We start from the raw sequence: 22,430 nt of genomic DNA, 5'->3' as shown, positions 1-22,430 counted from the left end.
GGCAGCGGCAGTAATTATCAAGTCTCGTGCCTCACATCCCACAGCCACCCAGCTCTCCTAGAAGGCAATGGCGCTCACTGCATCATGTTGGGTGGATGTGGGGGCTTAATTTCTGAGGACATGGGGCTTCAAGACCCCAAGGAGTGACACTATATGTAAGCCATATCTCATTTTTTCCCCCAGTGGTGTGATTTCCCAGCCCCCTCCACTGAAATTTCTGAAGCAGGAAGGACAGAAGGGTTCCTGGGCACTTCCCTTCCTTGGCCAGAGCCAAGCATCTAAGTCAGGGCTGGAGGAGGCAGATGCAAACCCTCTGCTCTGCAAGCAACCATGCAATCCCTCCCTCCCTTGGCAAGAGCACACACCAGTCAATAACTCTAATCAGAGGTATCTGAGACCCATCCGAACCTTCTGAGACCACCCCCCAAACCTACAATTCATTTAAATTTCATATTAGTAAGAAGCAAGTTAAGAGGAATCTTTTTTAAAGGTATAGCAAACTGCTCGCAACCTCTTGAAAAAGCTGAGTTTAATATAAAAACAGAATAATTTGTCTTAAAACAAGAAAAAGACAAAACTGATGTCACCATCTCCCTCTAGCACAGTTTGCTCTTTGGGCTTTTACAAATACGAAACACCTATACAGCACCCAGTAAATAATAAATACACCTCACCCCGTAATGGCAAAGAGAATTACTTCTTTGCTTTCCCAGCTACATGATCCATTCCCAGAAAATCTGACAGATCAGAAGGTCAAAATCAGAATTAGATTTTTAAAAAAGAAAACGTTTTCAATTTCTTCCCCCACAAGCCATTAATTGTCACAAAGAGAAAGGTTCTGCTATTGCCTAAGTTAAAAGAAAGTAATTTAGAAAATGACCCTTATTTACCAGATTGAATGTCCCATATTCTTCCCTGAGAAAGTGGGTCAAAAATCCTTGAAAAGTTGTCTGGTCTCCCCATGTCCAACGGGCTCGACTGAGGTAGGACGAAGCCGGCAGATAGAGATAAGGCAGCAAACCAGCCAAGAAGCATAAACCCAACTTCAGCAAATGGCCTAGGGACAATTCCTGCACCAAAATATGTCATATTGCATAACAATGTTTATTTTAGTTTAATCATGCTGGAACTTCAAGAACAGATAAAGAAAAAACATCAAATATATTTACACAGAGCTGATCTCTCAATTTATAGTAAGTCCCTACAAAATGCTATGTTAAACCTCATGATTTTGTGGATTACTAGGAAACTGCATCAAACTGATCTCCTTTGCATGGCAGGGTGAAATTTAAGTGAAGCAAATAATATTAGCTAGGACTCATGAGTATCATACTCATTGCATCTTTCACATTTAAATCATGGCATGACATGCATAGATGGCTGAAGCACTGCAAGGCTGAGATAACCCACTTTGCAGCGATTAAGAGTTGGCTGGTATTCCATCTGGCAAAAAAAAACAGAAAAAAAAAGAAAAAAAAAAAGATGATGCTGCTCTAGTACAACTACACACATCATCACCATCATCAAGAGTCAGTTTTGCCATTTACTCGATCGCGATTATGCTGGCTAAATTGGATAGGCCAACTTTTGGGGTGGGATTTTTCAAGACTTGCCTAAGGGGTCAGGAAGACGAGACTTTCAAAGGGACTTCTGTGCCTAACTCCTTTAAGTGCTTTGGAAAATCCCACCCTAGAATATTGCACGCTTGCTTTATCGTTAGCCACTGCCCTGTCAATCAAAGCACTTCTTCGGCAGTCGGGGTTACGGGGAAGAGGCACCATTCAGAGCGATGATCTACACAGCAGAAAAAGGAGCTTGATAATGGTGGTGGCCACAGCTCCTTCAGAAAAAAGCTATCTCTTTTTTACTTAAAAAGGTCCTATTTTCCATCAAATATCTTTCTCATGAGGTGGTTTTCTGCAGCAGGTGCTACTGGACTGTCTAAAGTGTTTCCCAGGAACATTACACTGGCAAAGGATTATCCTTGCTGGAAATCACAGAAGTCTCTCTGGGCCTCCCCAATAAAAAACAAAAAAAACAACTCTATTTAAAGAACACATGTGGCAGAAGCATGTCTTCATCGTGTTAAAGGAAATATATCATCAGAAAAGGGTTTGCTGGAGACACTGAACAGATTTTGGATCAAGCTTGTCCAAGTTGCACTTTATCTCTTTGCAGCTCACATGCTTCACTCCAGGCTTCATCGTACCCTGTGCTGCTAGAACCACACCTGATTTATCAGATCGAGGGGGGGAAAATACAAGCAGAAACCTGCCCAACTGTCACCTTCAGGGGGGCAAAAGGGAGAGGTGAGGGAGCAGATGGAGGTTTCAGCTGTTTTCAGGGCAAAGTTGAGTTTCTACATCACATCTGCATCCAGACACCTCCAGAAGACAAGAGTATTGCAGGGACCCTGAACATCACCCGGGAGCCTCATCCAGGTGGACACACATCACCTTCATAAGCCAGGCATGCAAAAAGGTGTTTTCACCTTCTTACACAATGAGCGAGTTTAATAAAGAGGTGTAAAAGGAGGAACATCTTGAGAATGGGATCTCTGGTGGGAGATGTCACCAAAGGTCATCCTTCCTTTGGTCTTTTCCAGCTGACATGTGCCTGGTGCTCTTCACCCAAGAGCTGATCTCTTTTAGGTCTCTCAAGTCCTGGCTGCATCAGAGCTGGAAGCCACCGAGACTGGCACGTCCCAAGGAGATGCTGGAGAAGACTCTCCCCCAGAGCCACGCCTCTGCACCCTTCTTGCTGTGCTGCTTATTCCAGCTGCACCTTCAACTATCAACAGCAGTCGCAAGATGCTCTGTGATGGCTTTTGTGTGCTACCACCAAGGATCCAACATACAGAAACTCATCTCCAGATGAGGCGATGGCATGAGAAAGCCACTGCCATCAGCCAGAAGCTGCACCCAGGCTGCACATCCTGTGTCTTCCCACCAACAGATATCTATCTGGTCTCCTGTTGGTAGGTTGGCTGTCCCTGGTTGTACGTGAATGTAAAAGTGGCGCAAGTGCTTGTAAAGAAGAGTTACTCCCTGCCTTACAAAAACAGAGGCATGGGTCAGCAAAATACGTACCGTCTTTCTGAAAAGCTGTAAGAGAACCCAAGGCACAATGCAAGCGATATAAAGCACTATCGTGTGCTGATTGCACAAACTGAGCCCGCAGCAAAAGGCACCAAATTTAGCGATCTGAAAAGGAAAAAAAAAAATATTCACAATTACTCTTTACAGGTCGCAAAAACATCCAGAGACCAAAAAAACTTCAGTGCAGCCCATAAGGCTTCCAGGAGAAAGGCAAATACACCGGTGAGCACCAGTCAATTGTAACACAGACAACCCAGGTTGGTTTTGATTCTTTACAGGGAGATTTCATTTGTTTAAATAAAACATTCTTTAAAAAGTGCCTAGCTGAATGGCTGTGTCTCCATATATACAGAAATCCACCATCATGACATAACGATGACATGGGGTCCAACTCCTGAACCCCACAGGGAGACTGCCCAGCAGTTAGCTCCCAATGATTCAAATTTTTCAGAAGCCATACCCTAAAACAATGCCATTTTGTACAGAGACCTCATTTTATGTAACATAAATGTTTTTTTCCTCTTCTTCAGACACACAGGGCTAAAGTCAGGGCTACACAAACTTCCTAAGCAAAGGGAATTAAATGTGATATGCCCAATTAGTCTTTTAGACTCATTTTCAAGCATCTTGGAAAGAGATTTTGGATAAAATGGGTAATCTATCCAGACTATGCAGCATGGTGCAGGGTATTTCGGGCACTCATTGAGGATTACTTGCAGGTTCGTTACTGGTACCATGGCCATCTCTCCTGATGCTAAGGAAAGCCTCTCTCTGACCCATCCTGCCATATGCTCTGCTCTCACCCAACATAGACCAGTGCCTCCCCAGTGGGGAGGACAAGGCTACAAAAGCAACTCCAGATAGAAACCTTGGGTCAGTGCCATGTACACCACCGGCCACTGCTCCTCCTCTGAATTCGCCTCCTCCTCCACCATCACCAGCCACTTGGTCCATGTTACAACCTAAAACCAAGCCCCAGGGCAGCTCCTCAATGGGCAAAAAGCCATCAGAGTTCCACAGACGGTGCTGGACAGGAGCTGACAACCCACCCTCACCTGTCTAGCTGTCCCCAGGGAGGGCAGCACTTCCATCGATCATCAGAGCATCACCCCTGCTTATTGCAGCCACCGGTGAGGATGGCATGTGAGATGCAAACACTTGCCTTGGCGTGGCGATGGGATCACCTGGTAATTCTGAATTGACTGCCCAGAATTCAACATCGAAATCTGCCTTGCCATGGAAACACCTGCTGTAACTTCAGAACAACATTTGTGGGCTGCAGAGCTGCCCCGCAGGACTCAGAACAAGCTCGGTAATTTTTTAAGTATATTGATGAACTCCAAACACATCCCTGGAGATGCCTGCACGACTACCTGATTTCTGAAAAGCGCTGTGAGCTTGCTATTGGCAGCTCGATTTCTTCAAGGCGTCCCAGACACCAAAAAACCCCATTGAAACAAGCTCCTTAACTGCTTCCGAAAATCTCATCTGAAAATCCCATTGGAAATCGGGCACGTGAAACAGGGGAGCAGGTTGGAAAATCCCCAACTCTGTTTTCATGGAGTTCAGGTCGTAGGGATCTTGGGACAGGACTCATCAGAAAATAAATTAAAAAAAAAAATCCAATGGTGAAACAAGGTCTCTAGAAGCACCGATAAAACATGTTATTTGAGGACTCGCGAAGCTGAGTAAACTACCACTGCGGTCTCCTGAAATTCTAGCCTAGCCCGACAAAAATCCTTTTATTCGCACAATTTACAGGAGTCACAGCAGGCAAGTCTGCGAGGGGAGAAGAGATCAGATGTTCAGGCAAATGGAAATAGAAAGAACAAGGCTGCTGGGTAAAAATACCATTTGGCTGCCTAGTCTGATTATAAAGTAGAGAATATAGCATGAAATTTAAAGTCTCTGTATTTAACAATGCCATTATTTTAGGGGCACATTTAATTTCAAAAGAAGAACTGATTGACAATTTGGTTGTTTCTTTTTGTCAGTAGAAACCTGAGTTTTTGAGTAGATGAAGTTTTCTGTAAAATATATCTATTTACTCCAAAGAAAAATATATTAGTTCTGAAAACAAAAACTTGAACACCCACAGCCTAGTTTGAGCCTCTGATGGAGGAAACCAAACTTTACCCTAAAACAATTTGATGGAAATTATTTTGCTTTTCCCATTTCCACCCTGTATGTATTTAACAAACCAACTCCAAACCCATCCAACAGGTCCCAACTCAACCCTTAAGCACAGTGGATGGGATTTCCAATGTTTGACACTTTTGAACATCCAGGTACGGCAGGGATGGACACCACCCTGCACAGGTGCTGAACCTAGTCCCAAAAGTTGGCTTTCTTTATTTAAACAAAACTAAATCAGCACTAAATGAATAGGAAATTAAACATAAGCGTGATAACTAATTGGAAAAAAAAAGAACAAACCTGTTCACTTTGCTCAAGATGTTTTACCTTTGATCTCTCTTTTGCAGTGGATGCCTCCTCAAAATGCGCGGTGAGAGCCATCAGCAGCCCCACAAACAGATTGTTTAAGCTGAAAACCTCCGCTGCGATGGACCACTGCCATGTTAGACGAGAAAATGAAAACACCCCCGCAGCAAGGATTCCTCCAGCATATGAGCCAGAAAGCCTGCAAACACAGATAACATAAAATCTTCTTTTCCAACAAAAAAGCCTACTTTATTGTCCTCCTTTTTTTTTTTTAATTTTTTTTTAAACATACTGTAGCAGCAGAAATGATGACTGCCACCCAGCACCCTGCCAAAACATTATATGGTTAATATCTTCCCAATAATTTCTTTGCAAAGAACCGCAATTAGGAAGAGCAGGCGTTAGCCAGCCCATCTATTTGCAAGCCACCCAATGCCAAAGAGACCATCTTGTTCTTGCAAGCGCCATGAAAACTTCCAGTATTGAATTAGGTTCAGAAACCCCAATGAGCAATGGCCCAGCGGGTCATGGCATGTTGAGCCAAGGAGTCACGGCTCTAATCGGATCCTCTCCACTGGAGGAGACGCTGGGAAGGGCGAAGCCTTAAATACATCAAGGTGCAGAACAAAGAGTGGATTAGGGCTATTCATGATGGACAGCATTAGCAGAGCTCTCCTGGGGGGGGGAGTTTAGTGTCTCAGGGGTGGGTGAGGATTGCGGCGTGCATGGTCCTGGCAGGGAGAGGTGTCCACCAAGGTCAGGAAATGGGGGAAAGCGGGTGAAGAACCAGCCTTCAGGATGGCTTCAAGCCCGAAAGCTGGACAACTCCCAGTTGGGATTACAGCACACGCTCCCCACGGAGCCGCTTGCCCAACTTGGCTGGATGTTGCAGCTGGCATGGGGAGCCCATGAGGTGGGATTTAGCCCAGGAAATCCACGATGCCCGTTCTGCAATAGTGGCTCTTCCCAGCCGGTCGTGTCGGGGGCAGCTCCGGCTCTGCCTGGTTGGAAGGTCTCCCCTTCGGGAAGTCACCCTGAAACAAAGCTGCACAGGGCACCCCAACCAGCTCAATCATGCCTTATCCAAAGACAGAAATAGCTGTGGCGATGACCAAAGCTCCTCTCCAGAAATTCCCCATCCCACTGTGACACTAAGCCAGGCTCTGCCACAAATTGGGTATTTTTCTAGTCCCACCCCAGGTACACACACTTCCATTTAGCCCTAACATTTCCAGCGGGTTTAAAGCAAAATGACAATAAGCTAGCCAAGTTCATCAAGCTATCCGTGAAATTTGCTCCTAAATACTGGCCACATCCTCTAGCACAGCCAAAGTCCTCAGGTGGCTTGTTCTGCCCATCAAGGACCAGAAAGTGGATGTCCAGGTAGGACTTGCTTACGGGGTTCCTCACATAACTCTGAAATAAGTGAAGACCAAGAAACCAAAACCTACAGCCTCTATGAACAGAGATGTGGGAGCTGCTGGCAGAGCACTCTCTAGCATGGGCTCCTCTCCTTGGTTTCCCAAAATTTCCCAAAATGACCTCAGTACAGCCAACCTATTTGTCTAGATCATAGAATCACAGAATGGTTTAGGTTGGAAGGGACCTTAAAGACCATTGAGTTCCAACCCCCTGCCATGGGCAGGGACACCTCCCACTAGCCCAGGTTGCTCAAAGCCTCGTCCAACCTGGCCTGTTGTCAAAGATGTCAAAGAAGGATTTGCACAGTGAGAACAGGAATCTTTAATCCATTAAAAATGGGAAGCAGGGTTCATGGAGAGGAGAGGACTGGGATGAGGGCTTGGCAAGACCAGGTTTCTATTCCTCCTCCTACCACCGATACTGGACATCTTGGGTGGTCTGGGGCAAGATACTCTGCTGCTGTTGTCCCAGGTATCTGCAAAATAGGACTAATGATGTTTACCTCCTTTGTAAGTGTTTTCAGATCTGCAGCTGCAGGAGGTAGCTGGAGGGGGAGAAGCAAGGTGGTTCAGTTAACACTGGGGAAAAAAGAAACCAACTCTCCGGTGGCAGAGACCAGAGGGAGAAGCTCAGGGTGACACAGAGCTTCAGCATCAAGATAGTAGGAATGAGTCTTGAAAAATCAATGGAAGGGGAAAAAAATTGAAAATTCCCAACTGGCAGCAAGTGGTATTGTTTCAGACCAAATCTGTGTCTGCAAAGCACCCTGTAAGAAGAAAAGTGAACATGGGGCCTCTGCTGTTAGGAAGTCGAGCAAACTTTGAAGTATCTATTGTTGCCAGCTGAAAAGCCCAGGCGTGCTGGGCTTGCCCATCCCTGACCCTGCCGTACAAGTTGCTCCAGCCCAGCCCTTCTATACAGTAATTGTATCAGAGGATTATTTTTTCCTGCTTTTTGAACACCAACAGATCTATAAAATGAGTTGTTACATCCTTATCTAAGTCCACAGGGTAGCAAGCCCTCATTCAAACGTAAAGCTCCCAGCCTGCAAAGTCATCGGTGCCTGAACTGCGATGTGGATTTCCACATCTCACCCCCTTTGCCCACTCTCACCCCAGCCTGCTTAAGCCACTATGGCTGCAAGATGAGCAGGGGGGTCATGAACCAGCATTCACCAAACTCACACGTGCTCAAGGGTCCTGAAGACCAGCCATGTTTTCAGTAGCATCAAGACAGATTTAAGGCTGACTCTGAGGGCACCGGATGACCCCGATGCAGCCCTGGTGATTTGGTTCAGACAAGTTTATCAGTCTGCCCCATCATAATGGGAAAAGAAGTCTAAGGACTTGCTCATGGCCATTAAAGCGACTAATGATGAACCCCATGCCTCCCACATCTCCCTTGTGCTCACAAACGCATCACCACTCGTTGACTCTTTGACTTTGGTTGACTCTTCCGACATCTAAAGTTCACTGTGGTTCAACACAGGTCCGGCTATTCGGAATGAAATTCTCCAAGGCAAGACCTGTCACTCACAACATTCATTTAATGTTTCAAAAACCCATAACTGCCTATAGAAAAGGTGTTCTCAGGTATGAACACTGTTCCATCTGTTTTGCTACCAAGCCAGCCCAGCAGCTCCAAGTCCATTTTCTTCAAGGGAGAGATGGGACACACACGACCGGTCTGGCAAAGTTTTCAGCTCTGGTGTGCTCTCCTCCTCCCTGCTACTGGAAAGATGTGGCACCCAAATAGAAAAAGGAAAGATGCAATTGAGTTTGCAGGAATCAAGCCAGAAGGGGTTTTTGCTCCTAAAGAAAAATACCAGGAAAGGGCAGCAGGGCCACATGTATTTGAAATCTGAGAGATTCCTCGATATGCAAACCCCGCTACACAACATCCCCAAGTTTTGACTAAACCTTTTAAACAGCACAAACTTCAAATTATAAAGAAACAACTTTGTAAATCCCTTTGAAATTCTTGCAGGGAAATAAGGTGTAAAACAACTTTCCCAAAAACTTTGGGATGAAAAGCAGCATTTTAGGCCAACATGCCAATCATTTACCAATTCTCCTTGTCTTTCCCTATCATTAGAGTTCAAATGAGATGTAAGAAATCCCATCTAAAGTCTCAAACCTGTGATCCAAGTTTTATGAAATAAGGCTTAAGCAAAAGCTACCCAACCTAAATCTTAAAGACTTATTCCAGCTCTGCGAACAAAGAACACCTCTGCTCACCATCCAGCACAGGCTCAGGATCCAGCACTGAGCATGGTCCGTAGATCTGTTTGTCAGCAGAGCCGGTGTCGCCTTTATTTTCCTGTGAAAGTCATGGGAAAGCCAGGCTGCTAAGCTTACTTTGTACAAGCACGTTGCATGCATGGAGCACTAAGCTCCTACAGCTCTACTCGTTGTTAAAAAAACAAATGGAAATTTATTGCATTCTTTAAGAACATCAAGATGGTAGCTTTGGGAAATGCAAGCTGGAGACCAAGAGTTTTTTGCAGATTCTGTTACCAGCAATGAAAATGATAGATTTATGAGTTTGCTGATTTAGAAGGAAACACTCTTGGAAGCTGGAGTGCTCAGAGCATCTCCAGATGAGGATGAAGACCACCTGGCAGAAAAAAACCCATGTCCAGAAGGTCCATCCAATGCAACAATGCACAGTGCAAAGCAGCACCAGCAGGACAAACAGAAATGAAACCCATGCTACTGTGTCAGCATGATGCTGGGACCAAATAATGAACCCTGCCTTGCAGCTGGGCTAACACAGTTACACTGTGCATTCTGACTGACGTGAGGATCTCCATGCACCACTGCACTCTGCCATCTGGCAGCCTTTGGGACCTCATGGAGTGATGCCATGCTGTGTCTCTCTTGCCTTAGCACCAAGATGTCCCCCATACCCAGACACTGCCCAGGGAGGCAACAAAGCACCTCAGGCATGGACATCACATGTCAGCCACCTACACCATTCTGGAGCAAAGAACAATTTCAAGGTGGGAAAGACACTGGTGGGTGTTCAGCTGGGTAAGGCAGAAAGAGATGGAAGTACGGAAAAGGCACAAAAAGATGAGGGTAAAATAGAGATGGGAAGAACTGAAAGAGCAAGGGGATGTTGGAAAGCTCTGGACTCGAGGTCAAGAAGCTTGAAGCCAAGAAAGAGGATGAAAAGATTTACAAAGGAGGACAGTGCAATCTACAGCTGAAGATGGTGTTGGTGACGTTCCACGAGGAAGCAGGACATTAGGAAGCCAGAAGATAACAGCTGCTTTAATTACTGGCAAAGACAGTGTTTCTGTGGTTAAGACAGAGCATGTTGTGGAAGAAGGTTAACACAAGAGGCAAAGGAGACTTCCCATAACTGCAGCGAAAGCTCAAGAACACCATTACCGATGTTGAGACAGACAAACCAAGGTCAAGAACCATTTGTCACGTGGAAGGTAAGAAGAGGTTTTCTCATGGTACATAGACACATGCCTCACCAAATCAAACACCATGTCTGACACAGACATTGCAAATAATTCCTGCAGCAAAGCTTTGCTGGATGAGAAGCACACAGCCTCTGGTCTCTGCCCCCCAGCCTGGAGACCCACACTCTTCCATCTACGTTGGCTTGCATATGCACTGCGGTCAGGAGAAGGAAACAGTTTTGGGTTTTTTTCTGAAAACATCTCTTAGTTGCTTAACACTGTCTCTTCTTTTGACAGCACATCAGGGCTCCAGAGCAGAGAACAGCAGAGATTTATCGTCACTTGACTTCTACTCATGCTTCTGTCTTTGAGCACGTTCTTCAAACACGGTTGAAGTGCTACAAAAAACACAGTAAAGACCCATGACGGCTGGATCCTCGACTGGTCTCATGTAAAAGCATCATCTAGGAGGGCTTTATCCCATCGCTTCTGGGGAGCAGTGAGGGTGGCTTCCAGCTTCCCCAAAACCAGTGTGTTTCCACCAGTCTTCAGAACTGGTATGAGAAAGAACAGATTACAACAAGAGGATCAAGGGGTTGCCAACAATGAAGCCACAGCGATGGGAATAACCATCTGCTGTTCACCTGTCAACACAGCGCAGGCATAAAGCCACCTTGCAGTGACTCCCTTGAGAAGATGGGCTTTACAAAGAGCAAGAGTTGGGCAAAACCCCGCTGCAAGGCTCTGAGCAGGGAGAGGGATCCTGGGCTTGGGCTAGGGAGGGACTATCTCTTGAAGAAGGCTGCGTCACCTAGAAGAAAGCATTCATAGTAATACCCCACTGTTGGAAAAGCCCCAGCACAGAGAAATCAGTTCATGGAAGAAGAAAAGATTTGCAGTCAACGCAACAGTGGGAAAGTCTTCATAACTTCTCCCAGGGGTATGAGAGCTACCACCGCCAGGCCACTCTGAGAAGGACCGAAGAACCAAACTTGAATAAAAGCCGCCTTCCAGGCTCGTTTATCTTACATAAAGGAAAAGCCAAGGGAACAGCTTGTATTTTTGATTTTGCAAAATAACTAGTTTGGGGCAAGACCTGCTCGAAGCACATGGAACACTTTTTCAACACAAAACAAGGGGGAAGAAGGTCCCTTCCTATCGGTCCAATAACTACAACCTTCTGATAATTTCCAGCATCTCAAAACGTGCTCAGAAGGGACAGAAACAGTCAGCAAAGGAGAGGTCACGCAGTCCTTTGTGAGAAATATTTTCCCATGGCATCCCTAAACACAGAAAGAAAAGACTGAAAAAAAAATTATTATTATTATGTTTCCCTTTTCAGGCACCCAAGTGAAAGAATGTGGGGCTGGGCCTCAGCTCCAAGGACACGGGCAGTAGAAACTCGCTTTAATCAGGAATATTTTAGCCACAGGGTTTTTATTAAGAGTTTGCAGGAACAATTGGGAAAACTGAAATTAGGTATTTTAATCTGTTTTCGCAATTATAGTTTCTAGCTTCTCATTTGCTGGCAATCACTAAAACACATCAGTCTGCGATTTAAAATTTCGCCTCTTGTCCAAGTTTGGTAAAACTTTTTGGCAGGCAAGAGTATGCCTATAACAAAGAGCTCGATCAGCATTTTAACTTTTTATTTAGAAAATAATGGCAGGCATTTTGTATTTAATAATTTTCAAAACCTTATTAAATGATTGGTGTAAAGCTATATATGGATGGGAAGTGGAATTTAATTAAAATGTTTTCATTAAATGCAACCTGCAGCGCACTGGATTCATAAAGAGGAAAAGTAAGATAAATCGCAACATTTTACATTTGAAGCTGATGTATTAAACACTGGAAACACCTATCTGTACCTAGTGAAATAAGCTGATTATTTCTGCCTTCCCTCCAAAACTTTACAGGTAGCAGATCCCAGTCTCACATCTTTTTTTTTTTTTTTTTTTTTAACTCAGTGGAATAAGAAACAACTCTTCTGCTTTTTAAAATATCCACTAATAAACTAATTAATGGACCTTTTTGAAATTTCAGTCTCTCCCTGCATCTGCAGATGATGACCCCGATGTCGGCGGTTCCCAGTGCACTTGCACAGGCTCCAGGTCCATCACCAGCAGCTTCAGCCTCCACACTGCTGTGACTTTGCTTTGCAGCAGCAAAAATATATCCCTTCAATGCAGTTTTATTTCATGGTAGAACAGACTAGTGCATTAAAGATTGAATATTTCAAACTTAAGAGGTTTCACTTGTTTGATTTATAAAAAAACATATTTTCTTGATGTAGGCTAAAAAGAATAGAACTTAGAAGACTCAACAACCAAGCCTTCCACAGATAAAGTGTGCAGGTGCATTGGTGCTAAAGTAGAACTATTTTAAAATAAAACACCAATAAAAATCCAAATATGAGTTTAGGACATAAGTAATAACAATTATCTCAAAACCCCCCAATTCTCCTGGGTTTGCCTGCCTTAGTCACAAACACTCAATGGACAAAAGGCGGTTTCTCTTGCTCTCAGCGCTGAAGAGCCAGCGCAGGTACCAAGGGAGTAGCAAACCAGATTTATTCTTCCTCAAGGACCTGGAGCTGAATAGCCACTTAAGCCCTGCCTGCAGCCTCCGCTCCCGGCGCTGAAGGAGGAGGTAGGCAAGCATGGCTTGGCTCGCCGATCCCAGTTGAGTCTTCATGGGCAGAAGGAGAGAAGAGAAACCAAGCATGTGGGCAGGACTACCATAAAAAAACCCAAACAAACCACCGAAAACCAAAGTGAGCACTTTGGTTATAACCCACTACTGTCATTCACATCAAATAGGACTTTAGCATCACGCAACTTCAGTGTTCCCGTGGACCCGCAATGTCCCAGGGTGGGGCGAGCAGGCAGCATCCTCGCCACCCACCACATCCACGGAATGTCACTTCTCCTCAATACAGCCTCACACCCAGCTAGGGATTGCCACCACTTATTTACCATATTTTAAAATTCTCTTACTGAAACACCACAAGTTGAAGAGGGGATGCTCCAGCCTGGATAAGGAGCATCAAGCTAGGGAGGGTCTTGGTTAAGGAGAGATGGTCCTCGCACCCTCTTGCATACGTCCTCCTGGACTGGATGTGTCCAGTAAGGACATCATCTCTGTGGGATAATAGACTCACAGACTGGTTTGGGTTGGAAGGGACCTTAAAGCCCATCCAGTGCCACCCCCTGCCATGGGCAGGGACACCTCCCACCAGCCCAGGTTGCCCAAAGCCTCATCCAGCCTGGCCTTGAACCCCTCCAGGGATGGGGCACCCACAGCTTCTCTGGGCAACCTGGGCCACTGCCTCACCACCTGCACAGTGAAAAAAATAATATTGATTCTCTGCCTGTCCCCTTGGTAAATACGGGCTTGTGAATGTCACCAGCACATGCAAGAGGTGTCTGGCATGCCACCCCTTGTGTCCTGGGGCTGTGCCACCTTGGCTCCTCTTGCTGGGAGGACCAAGCTGTCCCTGCAGCAAGGTGCCCCAGGGTGACAGAAGGGACCTCAGTGGGTCTGGACGCTGGGGACGGGAAGAGTCCCTGCAAGGGCTCATTGGGGGATCACAGAATGGGATGTCCTGACCTCAGATCTTGCACACTCCTGGACACCCGGCACCATGCCTGCAGCATCCCCTTCCCAAGAAAGTTTGGTGATTAAATGCAACATCCCCATTCCAAGCCATCCCAGAGCAGTTCCATAAGCAGCACAATTCACAGATCGATCAAACGCACCCGCAGCTGCGCTACTGGATAAACACCGCCCCGTACTCACACCTTTCTAAATAGCGAGGTGTAAAACCTCTGCTTCCAGCCATTCTAAGTGAGAACTTCTCTCCCGGTGTCTTCGCAAGCAGAAAGGGTATATTAGTTAGACCCATTATTTGATTCACAATCCTTAGAAAATAGGTATGCCTTTATCCCAGGCGCCTGTAATAACCGGTGCCTACTTCCAGCAGCCAAAAAAACCCCAACCCTCGGTAGGAATCGACTTTAGCTATTTAAATGTTTTATAAGTTTTTTTTTCTTTTTTGGTAATTGCAGAAACTTTTCCTAATCTGACATTTGTTAAAACCCCTTATTAGAAATTATGCAGCCGCAGGGGCGGGGGGGGAAGAAAAAAAAAGGAAAAAAAAAAAAGAATAAAATATAAAATAAAATAAAAATGAGCTGGCTTCACAATTACCAAGTCAGCCCATGCAGCCCTTCGCTATTGTACGAAGTGGCATAAACCCCTCGGCGGCCTATCAGCTCCCTGGCAGGCAGGGGGCTGTGCTATTCAAAGCGAGAGATACAAGCTGCAGGGCAAAAACCTGGCAGCTCCCATCTGACCCCCCAATCCCCGGCTGGTGACAGCTCCAAGCTCCATGGCAAATTAGCCCTTCTCACATTACAATTGCAGGAGACAGATTCCATTAGCGGTATCTGAAATTGAGTGGAGAGCTGCTCCGTTATCAGACTTGACTCATAAGCGCCGCTATTAATCAGAGCTATGATAGCATTTATATATTTCAAGCTATCTGCCGCCGCTGTGATATTCTGCTACAAAGGGTTGATGGGACTTAGGGAAGGGAACAATGGAGCTTTCTGGGAAAAGCAGAGTAAATCAAGAAAGTCTGTGACTTCCGCACATTCTGAAGGGATTGCGGTTTACATAAATTTTCTCCCAATTGGAGATTGAGCTCTTCCTCATCTTACACATGGGATTTAGTTGTCACTCAATGGTAACAGCTGTGAAAAGGTGAAGCGGCCCACCGCTCAGAATATTGCCTCCGCTTTTAAAGCAATTAACCCATGAACAGGAGGATACCTGGTGATATCAAAGGGATTAAGCCAGGCAGTGCATTATTAACATTTCCTTGAACTAATTCTAACTCTGACTAGCTGTCAGAAAAGACTCTTCAGTCTTTAAAAAAAAAAAAAAAAAAAGTGAGGGTTTTTTGCCCTGCTTTTTACATCCCCCTCCCTTCGAAACGAAGCAGAGTTATTGCAGCCTCGTGCGCCTACTTTAGAGCACAATGCAAATGAAGATTGGGTAATGGCTTCAAACAGAGTGAACTCACTGCCGGTTTATTATGGGGATAAGGGGAAAAAAATAATATATAAATACATGAACAATTAGCCAGAGGTCACGGCAGATTCTTCCAAAAGCAAATTAACACTCAAGTATCTTCCTCTCTTCTCTCCCTCCTAAAACTTTGGGACTACTTGCTACTAAGCGTAGCTGCTTTTGAAACAGCCAACGTCGTGCTGTGCTACAAGGGTGGTAATCTACAATAATCTGTAATCTGGAAAAATCCAAATATGCCCTGTAAGGAGATTTCTCCTTTCCCAAAGCCCAATATTTTGATTTCCCGTGATGGTCGAGGGGCACCGGCACACAGGGCTGGAGCACTCCTCTCCCATCCCTCCATCTTCCCAAAAACAGGACTCGAACTCTTTGGAGGAGACTCCTGCTCCAGCAAACCTGCATTCCCAAGAGACGTGGACTACGAGACAACTTTTCCCAGCATCACTTGGTTTTAGGGGAGCACCGGCCATGAGGTCCCACTGGGGATGGCCATGAAGGTGACCCAACCTCCTGGTGCTCCAATACACCTGGTCCTTCCCAAGGTCCTTCCAATGAGAGCTCCAGGACACAGAGCACTGGTGCAAGAAACCTCAGAGAGAACAGGACAGTCAAGTGCCATGTCCAAAGCATTTTGATGATGTCAAAATGATCAAACCATTTGGATGATTTCATTAGACAACGTGCCTACCCACTCCTTTTTGTTGGTGGTGGGAGAAGAGTTAGCTCCAGTTTTTATATACATCCATATCCACAGTGATGTCTGGAAGGTTTGTAGGGCAGGGAAAAAATTAATATACATATATACAAATATATACATATATTAGTCTAAAACTTAACACGATACCCAGAACAGCAAACCCAAGAGACGTTAACTGCTTAATGTAACACAACATTTTCCCCCTTTTCAAAAACCCGTGTGCACCTCAGCCAGAACAGAGCTGGCAAAAACTCATCAGGACTACCTGGGCAATGACACCACCTGCTCTGCTACTGCCCCTGCAATAAATTAGCTTCAGATATTTAGGTACAGCAAAAGAGCCAAGCTATAGAAGGTACACACTGAAAAAAATGCACTTAGAGCAGGGGAAAGCATGATATTTCTCTTTGCAACCAAGAATGCAAAGAATTCATCATCAGTGCAGAAAATGACACGTTGGCAATCATATTATAAGACGATAATTGGTTTACTTTGTAAACTTGCTATGCTTCGCCTCCCACAGTAAAACAAATAACGAGTTGTTTAAAGAAACAATCCTATAGCCGCACTTGCTGTGTCCTAAAAACATAAAGCAGCTCCCTCCTCTCTGAATGAATGATTTGCCTCAGTTACAAGCAGTCCGAGAAAACTCTTTGTAAATGCCATTTTACGATATTTACAAGCAAGACTGTGCAGAGGGGGGGGAAAAAAACATATTTGAGAATTAATTCAAAGGAGTAAACCCCTCATTCGGCGATAGTCTGGATTACTGACAAAAGGGCTTTTTGCAGCCGTGTGGTTTGACATAACTTTAAGAAGCACAATCCAGGCTTAATGAAATAATATAATGAAATTAATAATATTGTATAATATAATCTAATGAATAAATAAACAAGATGTTGGTGTTGCTTCCTACCAACCCTGGCAGTGTCTGTGTGGAGCATCCCGCCAGCCATCACCTTGCAGAGGAGAAATCTGTTTAAGGAATAAATTCGATCCTAATCCCGCATGCACCGTAACATCCCAAACACCACGGAGGAAACCGCGAAAAATAAATTGTCCTGACCTGCCGAGGAATAAACTTGGGAAATGCCTCTTAAACAAAAAGAGTCAATGTGGGGGAAAAAAAAAAAAAAAAAAAAAAAACAAAAATTACTGTAAAAAAGGCAAGATTTACTGTACGGGGATGCTGGGAGGCAGAGAAAAACCCCTGCAAGGGTAAACAGCAGCGCTGCCCAGCTGGTGGGGAGAAAAGAAAGGTTTTAGAGGTTAAGTTCAGGTCAGACGACAAATGAAATTGTAACAACCCAACTGACATTGTATAATGTCTTCTTCCACTCGATCAATAGGGCAGCGTCAGCCCCATTACCATAGAGATGGCTTCCTCCCCGCTGAAGGGTGGCTATTGTTTGAGGAGAGAGATTTGCCACTTGAACCGTGTTGCTCCCGAAGGATGTGTACTTCATCAATTATCTGTATTCCTAACATCTACATATTTTCATATTAACGTCCGTGTTTCCTGCGGCAAGAGGAGCAGGTGCTTATTTTTGTCCTCTGGTACCTCGCGGGGGTCATCCCATCAGTGAAATTTTAATTAAAACACAAAAATGCAGCGGGGATTTGAGAGACCGGTTTAGATCCTTTGTGAGTATGGACAAGCCCGGTTAAAACCGAAACACGCTGTCTTCAGATATTTATGGCTTTCACGCAGACGGTGCCAGTAAACGTTTTCTGAAAGCTTTTTTTTTTTTTTTTGAAAGTAGGTGTCAATAGAAAGAAAAAAAACTTTTTTTGCTAAGTGAATGTCATAAAAAATACATCAGTTTGAAGGTGCTTAGAAGGAAAAATATAACGTAATTTGGAACTAAAACTGACCCACAATACCTTACAATTAATTTCAAAAAAATCGATCGCTGCTAGGCTGAATTGATTCTGTTAGTTCCCTGTATCTAAGAAATAATTTTCTATAAGTCCTAAGAGTTTCTATCATCTCTCAATTCCAGGTTTCCCATTCTTTCATGCAAGTTTTAAATTCAACAGAAGCAACATCTTCCAAATCCAATTAAATACCAACAAAAATGAAACTTCTAGAGGTGTCAAAATAATTCCCAAATTTAGCCTGTCATTTTTCTCCCATATTCTTATTTCTCGAAAGCAACGATCGCATCATTTCACAGGCACAAAACGGGCACGTATGGAACCGGAATAGCAGAGTTAAACCTCAAAAGACAGGGCAGATCTTCACAGTAACGGTAATAAGGAGAACAACCATAAAAAATAAAAATCAGAACGCAATACTCAAAATATTTAGCAACTCCTGGCAGGAGTTTTTAGCATCATCAGAACGACTTGTGCTCTGACACTGCGCCTGGCACTGCTTCCAGCCCCCCATATGGGCTGTAAAATACGGGATATTCAGTTAAATAACACCAACTTCATTACACGTGTTACCCAACAGTAAAAGCAATCCCTTCCAATGCCTACAGAAATATTCAGGAATAACTAAAGCATTTCCAGTGGCTGTGATTTGGAGACGATGCTCTGCTACACGAAAGGTGATGTGCAAAAAGCAACTCCTCTGCAGCGGAGGAAGATGCACTCGGACAGAAGGACCCCGTGGACCGAAGTTTTAAGTCAGCTTTTGGGCTCTGCAGGATCTGCCCCCCCTTTATTTATTCCTGGTTTTATTTCTAGGTTGCTCTCACTCTCTGGAAAGGTTTTCCTGAGGGGTGACGCGGCTCTGGGAACGGGTGGGAGAAAAGGGCTTTTTGTCAAAATAAATCTCACCCCGTCTCATCCCAAAGCGCCCCGATATCATTTCAGATTTCCCTTTTTTGCAGCCTAAAAAAACCAAACGTGCCCTATTTTCCCTGCTAAAAGAACATCAGAAATGGTTTGTACGGGTTGCGATAATCCTCTCAAATATGGGTCAGGCTGAGGTTAAGAGCTACCACAACTCGCACATCAAAGACGAGCGGGGTTAACAAAACCCCCGACCACGTGCACATCCCGATTGTTCCCTTTTCTCCCGAGGTTAGAGGTCTGGAAAAAAACGGATGGGCTCCGGACGGTGTGTCCCCCCCTGCTAGACCGGGGCACGGCAGCGATGCTCGCCCCGGTCCTTGGGTACCATCGGCAGGCAACTACCCATCCGCCGCGGCCGGGAGCTGCAATTAAACCAAGTTCACGGTTTCTCCGATAGGTAGAAGCTTCATCCTGTTAATTTAAACAGACCATCTGCATCTTTCGAGAACGACAAACTTCATTAGTTCTGGTTAGTTAAACCGAGCGGTGATTTGTGATAATGAGCCCAAACAACCTGTCACGTCTGCGTAAGGGAAAGGGTGAGCTTTTTATTATTACTATTATTATTATTTAACAGAAAGAAAGGAAAAAAAATTAAAAGAAGGACCTTTTGTGCAGGAAAGAAGGTCAAATTCAGATTAAACCACTGGTAGGTTAATCAGAGGAACTAATTACAGCTGGAAAGGGAGGGGGGGACAATGCTAGTCCGATGGCCAGAGGGGGAACAGCTTTCAGAAACGTCCCGGAGCCGACGGGGGGAAAAGCCCCGCCAGCATCACGCCAAGGAGAAAACACCCCCAATGACGTTACCTGCAAACCGTGTAAAAAAGCACCGAGGCGGCAGCTGCCACCACCAAGCCGCAGAGGAGGTTGACGCGGTAGGGGGGGGAGCCGGAGGGAGCCCCATCATCACCAGTTTGGCCAGTAACGTGAACAGCGGGTAGCCGGGAGGGTGGGTGACCTACGGACAGATCGATATGGGGTTGAAAAAAAGGGAAATTCTAGGAAATCAAAAGGAGAACAGCACACCGGGGTCCAGCGGCAGGAGCTGGGGGGGTCTCCGAGCGGCGTTTCTCCCTGACCCATCCTTTAATATCAATTTGAACTCGGACAATATTTTTTCCTGAGTGGATTTGGCTCCACGCCTCACCCATAATAACGAGGCAGCGAGAAAAGGAGGTGCCACGTTTCATTAGCATGCCTTAAAGGGCTCCTTGTTTGGGTTCACAGTATATTAGGGTCATTCAAAAGGCTGTTTTGTTGTTTCTTTTTATTTTTTTTTTTAAGAAAAAAAAAAAAAAGCAGCTTCTCAACTATTTTATTGGTTAGCAAGTTGAAAGACCACACTGCTATCGGATTACCACCGCGCTGACAGTCCTAAGGTCTTGCCTAAAGGGATCATGCACCATAATAAAGTTTATTAAATAATAAAACTTATTAAAATTGTTAACCCGATTTATTTTATTCTCCCCAGCTTATACAAAATTTGGGTTGATAATAAGCCAGCTACTGTATATACAGTAAAGCCTTTGCTTTATAATTTAGTTTAATTGGATTTAAAACTTGAAGTAAATTGTCGCGTGCTGTACTTATAAGTTAGTAAAAACTGTGGTTTGAAAATAAATTAATCTACTTTACTCCATGCTTAATTAAACTTCCTTAATTCCTAAAACTGTTAATGAGAGCATTGATTAAACAATAAAACTAATACTTACTCCAAGCTCATATGCGGCTGTGATCAGCTCCCCTGTGAAAAAATAATGTAAAACCAATAATTACTATTAGGAAATGACACTCCTCCAAAGTTTTCAAAATCCAAATGCTTGCATTGGGGTTTTGCATTAATTTGACTGGATAAAACTGTAAATCTGTAGAGATTTAACAGCATGAAATTTTCTAAGAATATTTTTCTCCCTCTGATGTCATTGCACAAAATATCTTTTGTATGTTTTCGCGAGACTTTTACGAACAGATAAGCGAAAGCGTAGGTAGGCTCGGGCAAAGAACAGCCCGACGTATTCAAAATGCAGACGCGTGTGCGTGTGTACTTTTAATTTACAACCAACCCATCCAATAACTTCCAAGCACTGCAGCTTGCAACGCTTAAGCTGCATTGTCTCTTAACAACCTGGGTGTTTCTCATTAAAGAAAAAAAATCACAGCTTTAGAGTTTTAAAGAGGGAAAATATAATCATCGATCGTGCAAATCTCCACGGGCATATTTGGGAACGCTGCTGTCCCTGGATGCTACAGGAATTCTTGCAGCATCTGCTTCGCAAAGAACTCTTGGACCTGTCAGCGGACATCAGAAACACCATTTAGATTTTATACTGAATTTATATTTTACGCCAAGACAAATAACTGCCAGAAACAGATCCACGTTAGCACAACAGTTAATAATACTTGACATTTTTAGAGCACTTGACACCGAAGCATTCTGCAACACTCCTGAATGGCGAATATTAAATATATTCAATAGGCACCAACACGTTCAGGGATGAAGGGCACAACCAAGGGGCGACATAATTAAAAATTACAGCTGGTTTTCCTCCTTTCCCCAAGTCCATGACCCAATTTTGCAGCACCTGGTCTTATGAGTCCCACTAATTTTGTAAGTGCCAAGGTCACAGTGGCTTTGTCCCATCGTCAGATGGCAAGCATGCCAGACGAAGGGCACTGTTGGCTTTCAATGATAAATTAACAATATTTAAAATTTCTGCACAGTATTACTTCCTTGCCATCCAATGCAAAGGATGAAGATGGTACAAATGGCACCGTTAAGTCTTGACATTACAATAATCAACGTACTTTAAAAGGAAGATGCAAGTCAACCTGCTATTGATGTTCGTCACTGCCATAAAACTACGGCCATCGCCCAACGCAACGCCCAGGGGACAGCCCTGCGGCTTTCTGCACACAAGCCTCTCAGATGTGGATTTTATTGTGCCTGCAAACGCAACCTATTTTTATTGCTACTCTATTTTAGGAAACTTTCAACCCACTGCAAGAGAGCCCAGAAAAATCCGATGCAATGGGAAAACTGTCCATCCCAAGCTGACCCCGTTAATTTCCAGTAATTCCAATGTTTCCAGGGCTGGGAAGCAACCAATCCCCCTGCATGCAGCAAAAGGTGATGCTAATAAAGGAAACCCAAAATTCGGTGTCCCAGGAGGTCCCCAGTGTGGCTGATGGAGGACACCCATTGCCCATCACATCGCGGGGATGCTGCTCCTGAGCCAGGCACGGCTCCACCTTCACCGACATCCTTCTGGCACCCAGCAATACGTGCATCTAACACGGCTCAAGAACAAGTTCACGCACATTGCTGTGATCTTGGTTCATATCAACAGAAAACTGATTTATCCCCAACAAGGCTGGGAGCTGAAATCTGAAACATCATAGAATCACAGAATGGTTTGTGTAGGAAGGGACCTTAAAGCCCACCCAGTTCCAA

At 44.6% G+C, this 22,430-nt stretch overlaps 1 protein-coding gene across 1 annotated transcript in view; it reads right to left on the bottom strand.

Moving 5' to 3' along the window:
* Window positions 1–20,723, bottom strand: part of TMEM260 (transmembrane protein 260) — a gene marked incomplete at its 5' end in the record, with an annotated part of 29,046 nt that extends 8,323 nt beyond the window's left edge. Inside the window, 6 exon segments of the mRNA XM_010077607.1 lie at window positions 891–1,070; window positions 3,090–3,203; window positions 5,562–5,739; window positions 19,787–19,880; window positions 19,883–19,937; window positions 20,692–20,723. Coding sequence (XP_010075909.1) covers window positions 891–1,070; window positions 3,090–3,203; window positions 5,562–5,739; window positions 19,787–19,880; window positions 19,883–19,937; window positions 20,692–20,723 — 653 coding nt within the window.
* Window positions 20,724–22,430: the final 1,707 nt, after the last annotated feature.

The sequence above is a fragment of the Pterocles gutturalis genome, unplaced genomic scaffold, assembly GCF_000699245.1.
Source record: "Pterocles gutturalis isolate BGI_N339 unplaced genomic scaffold, ASM69924v1 scaffold2568, whole genome shotgun sequence".
In the NCBI taxonomy this organism is placed as follows: Eukaryota; Metazoa; Chordata; class Aves; order Pterocliformes; family Pteroclidae; genus Pterocles; species Pterocles gutturalis.
This window is presented reverse-complemented; position numbering and strand designations above follow the sequence as displayed.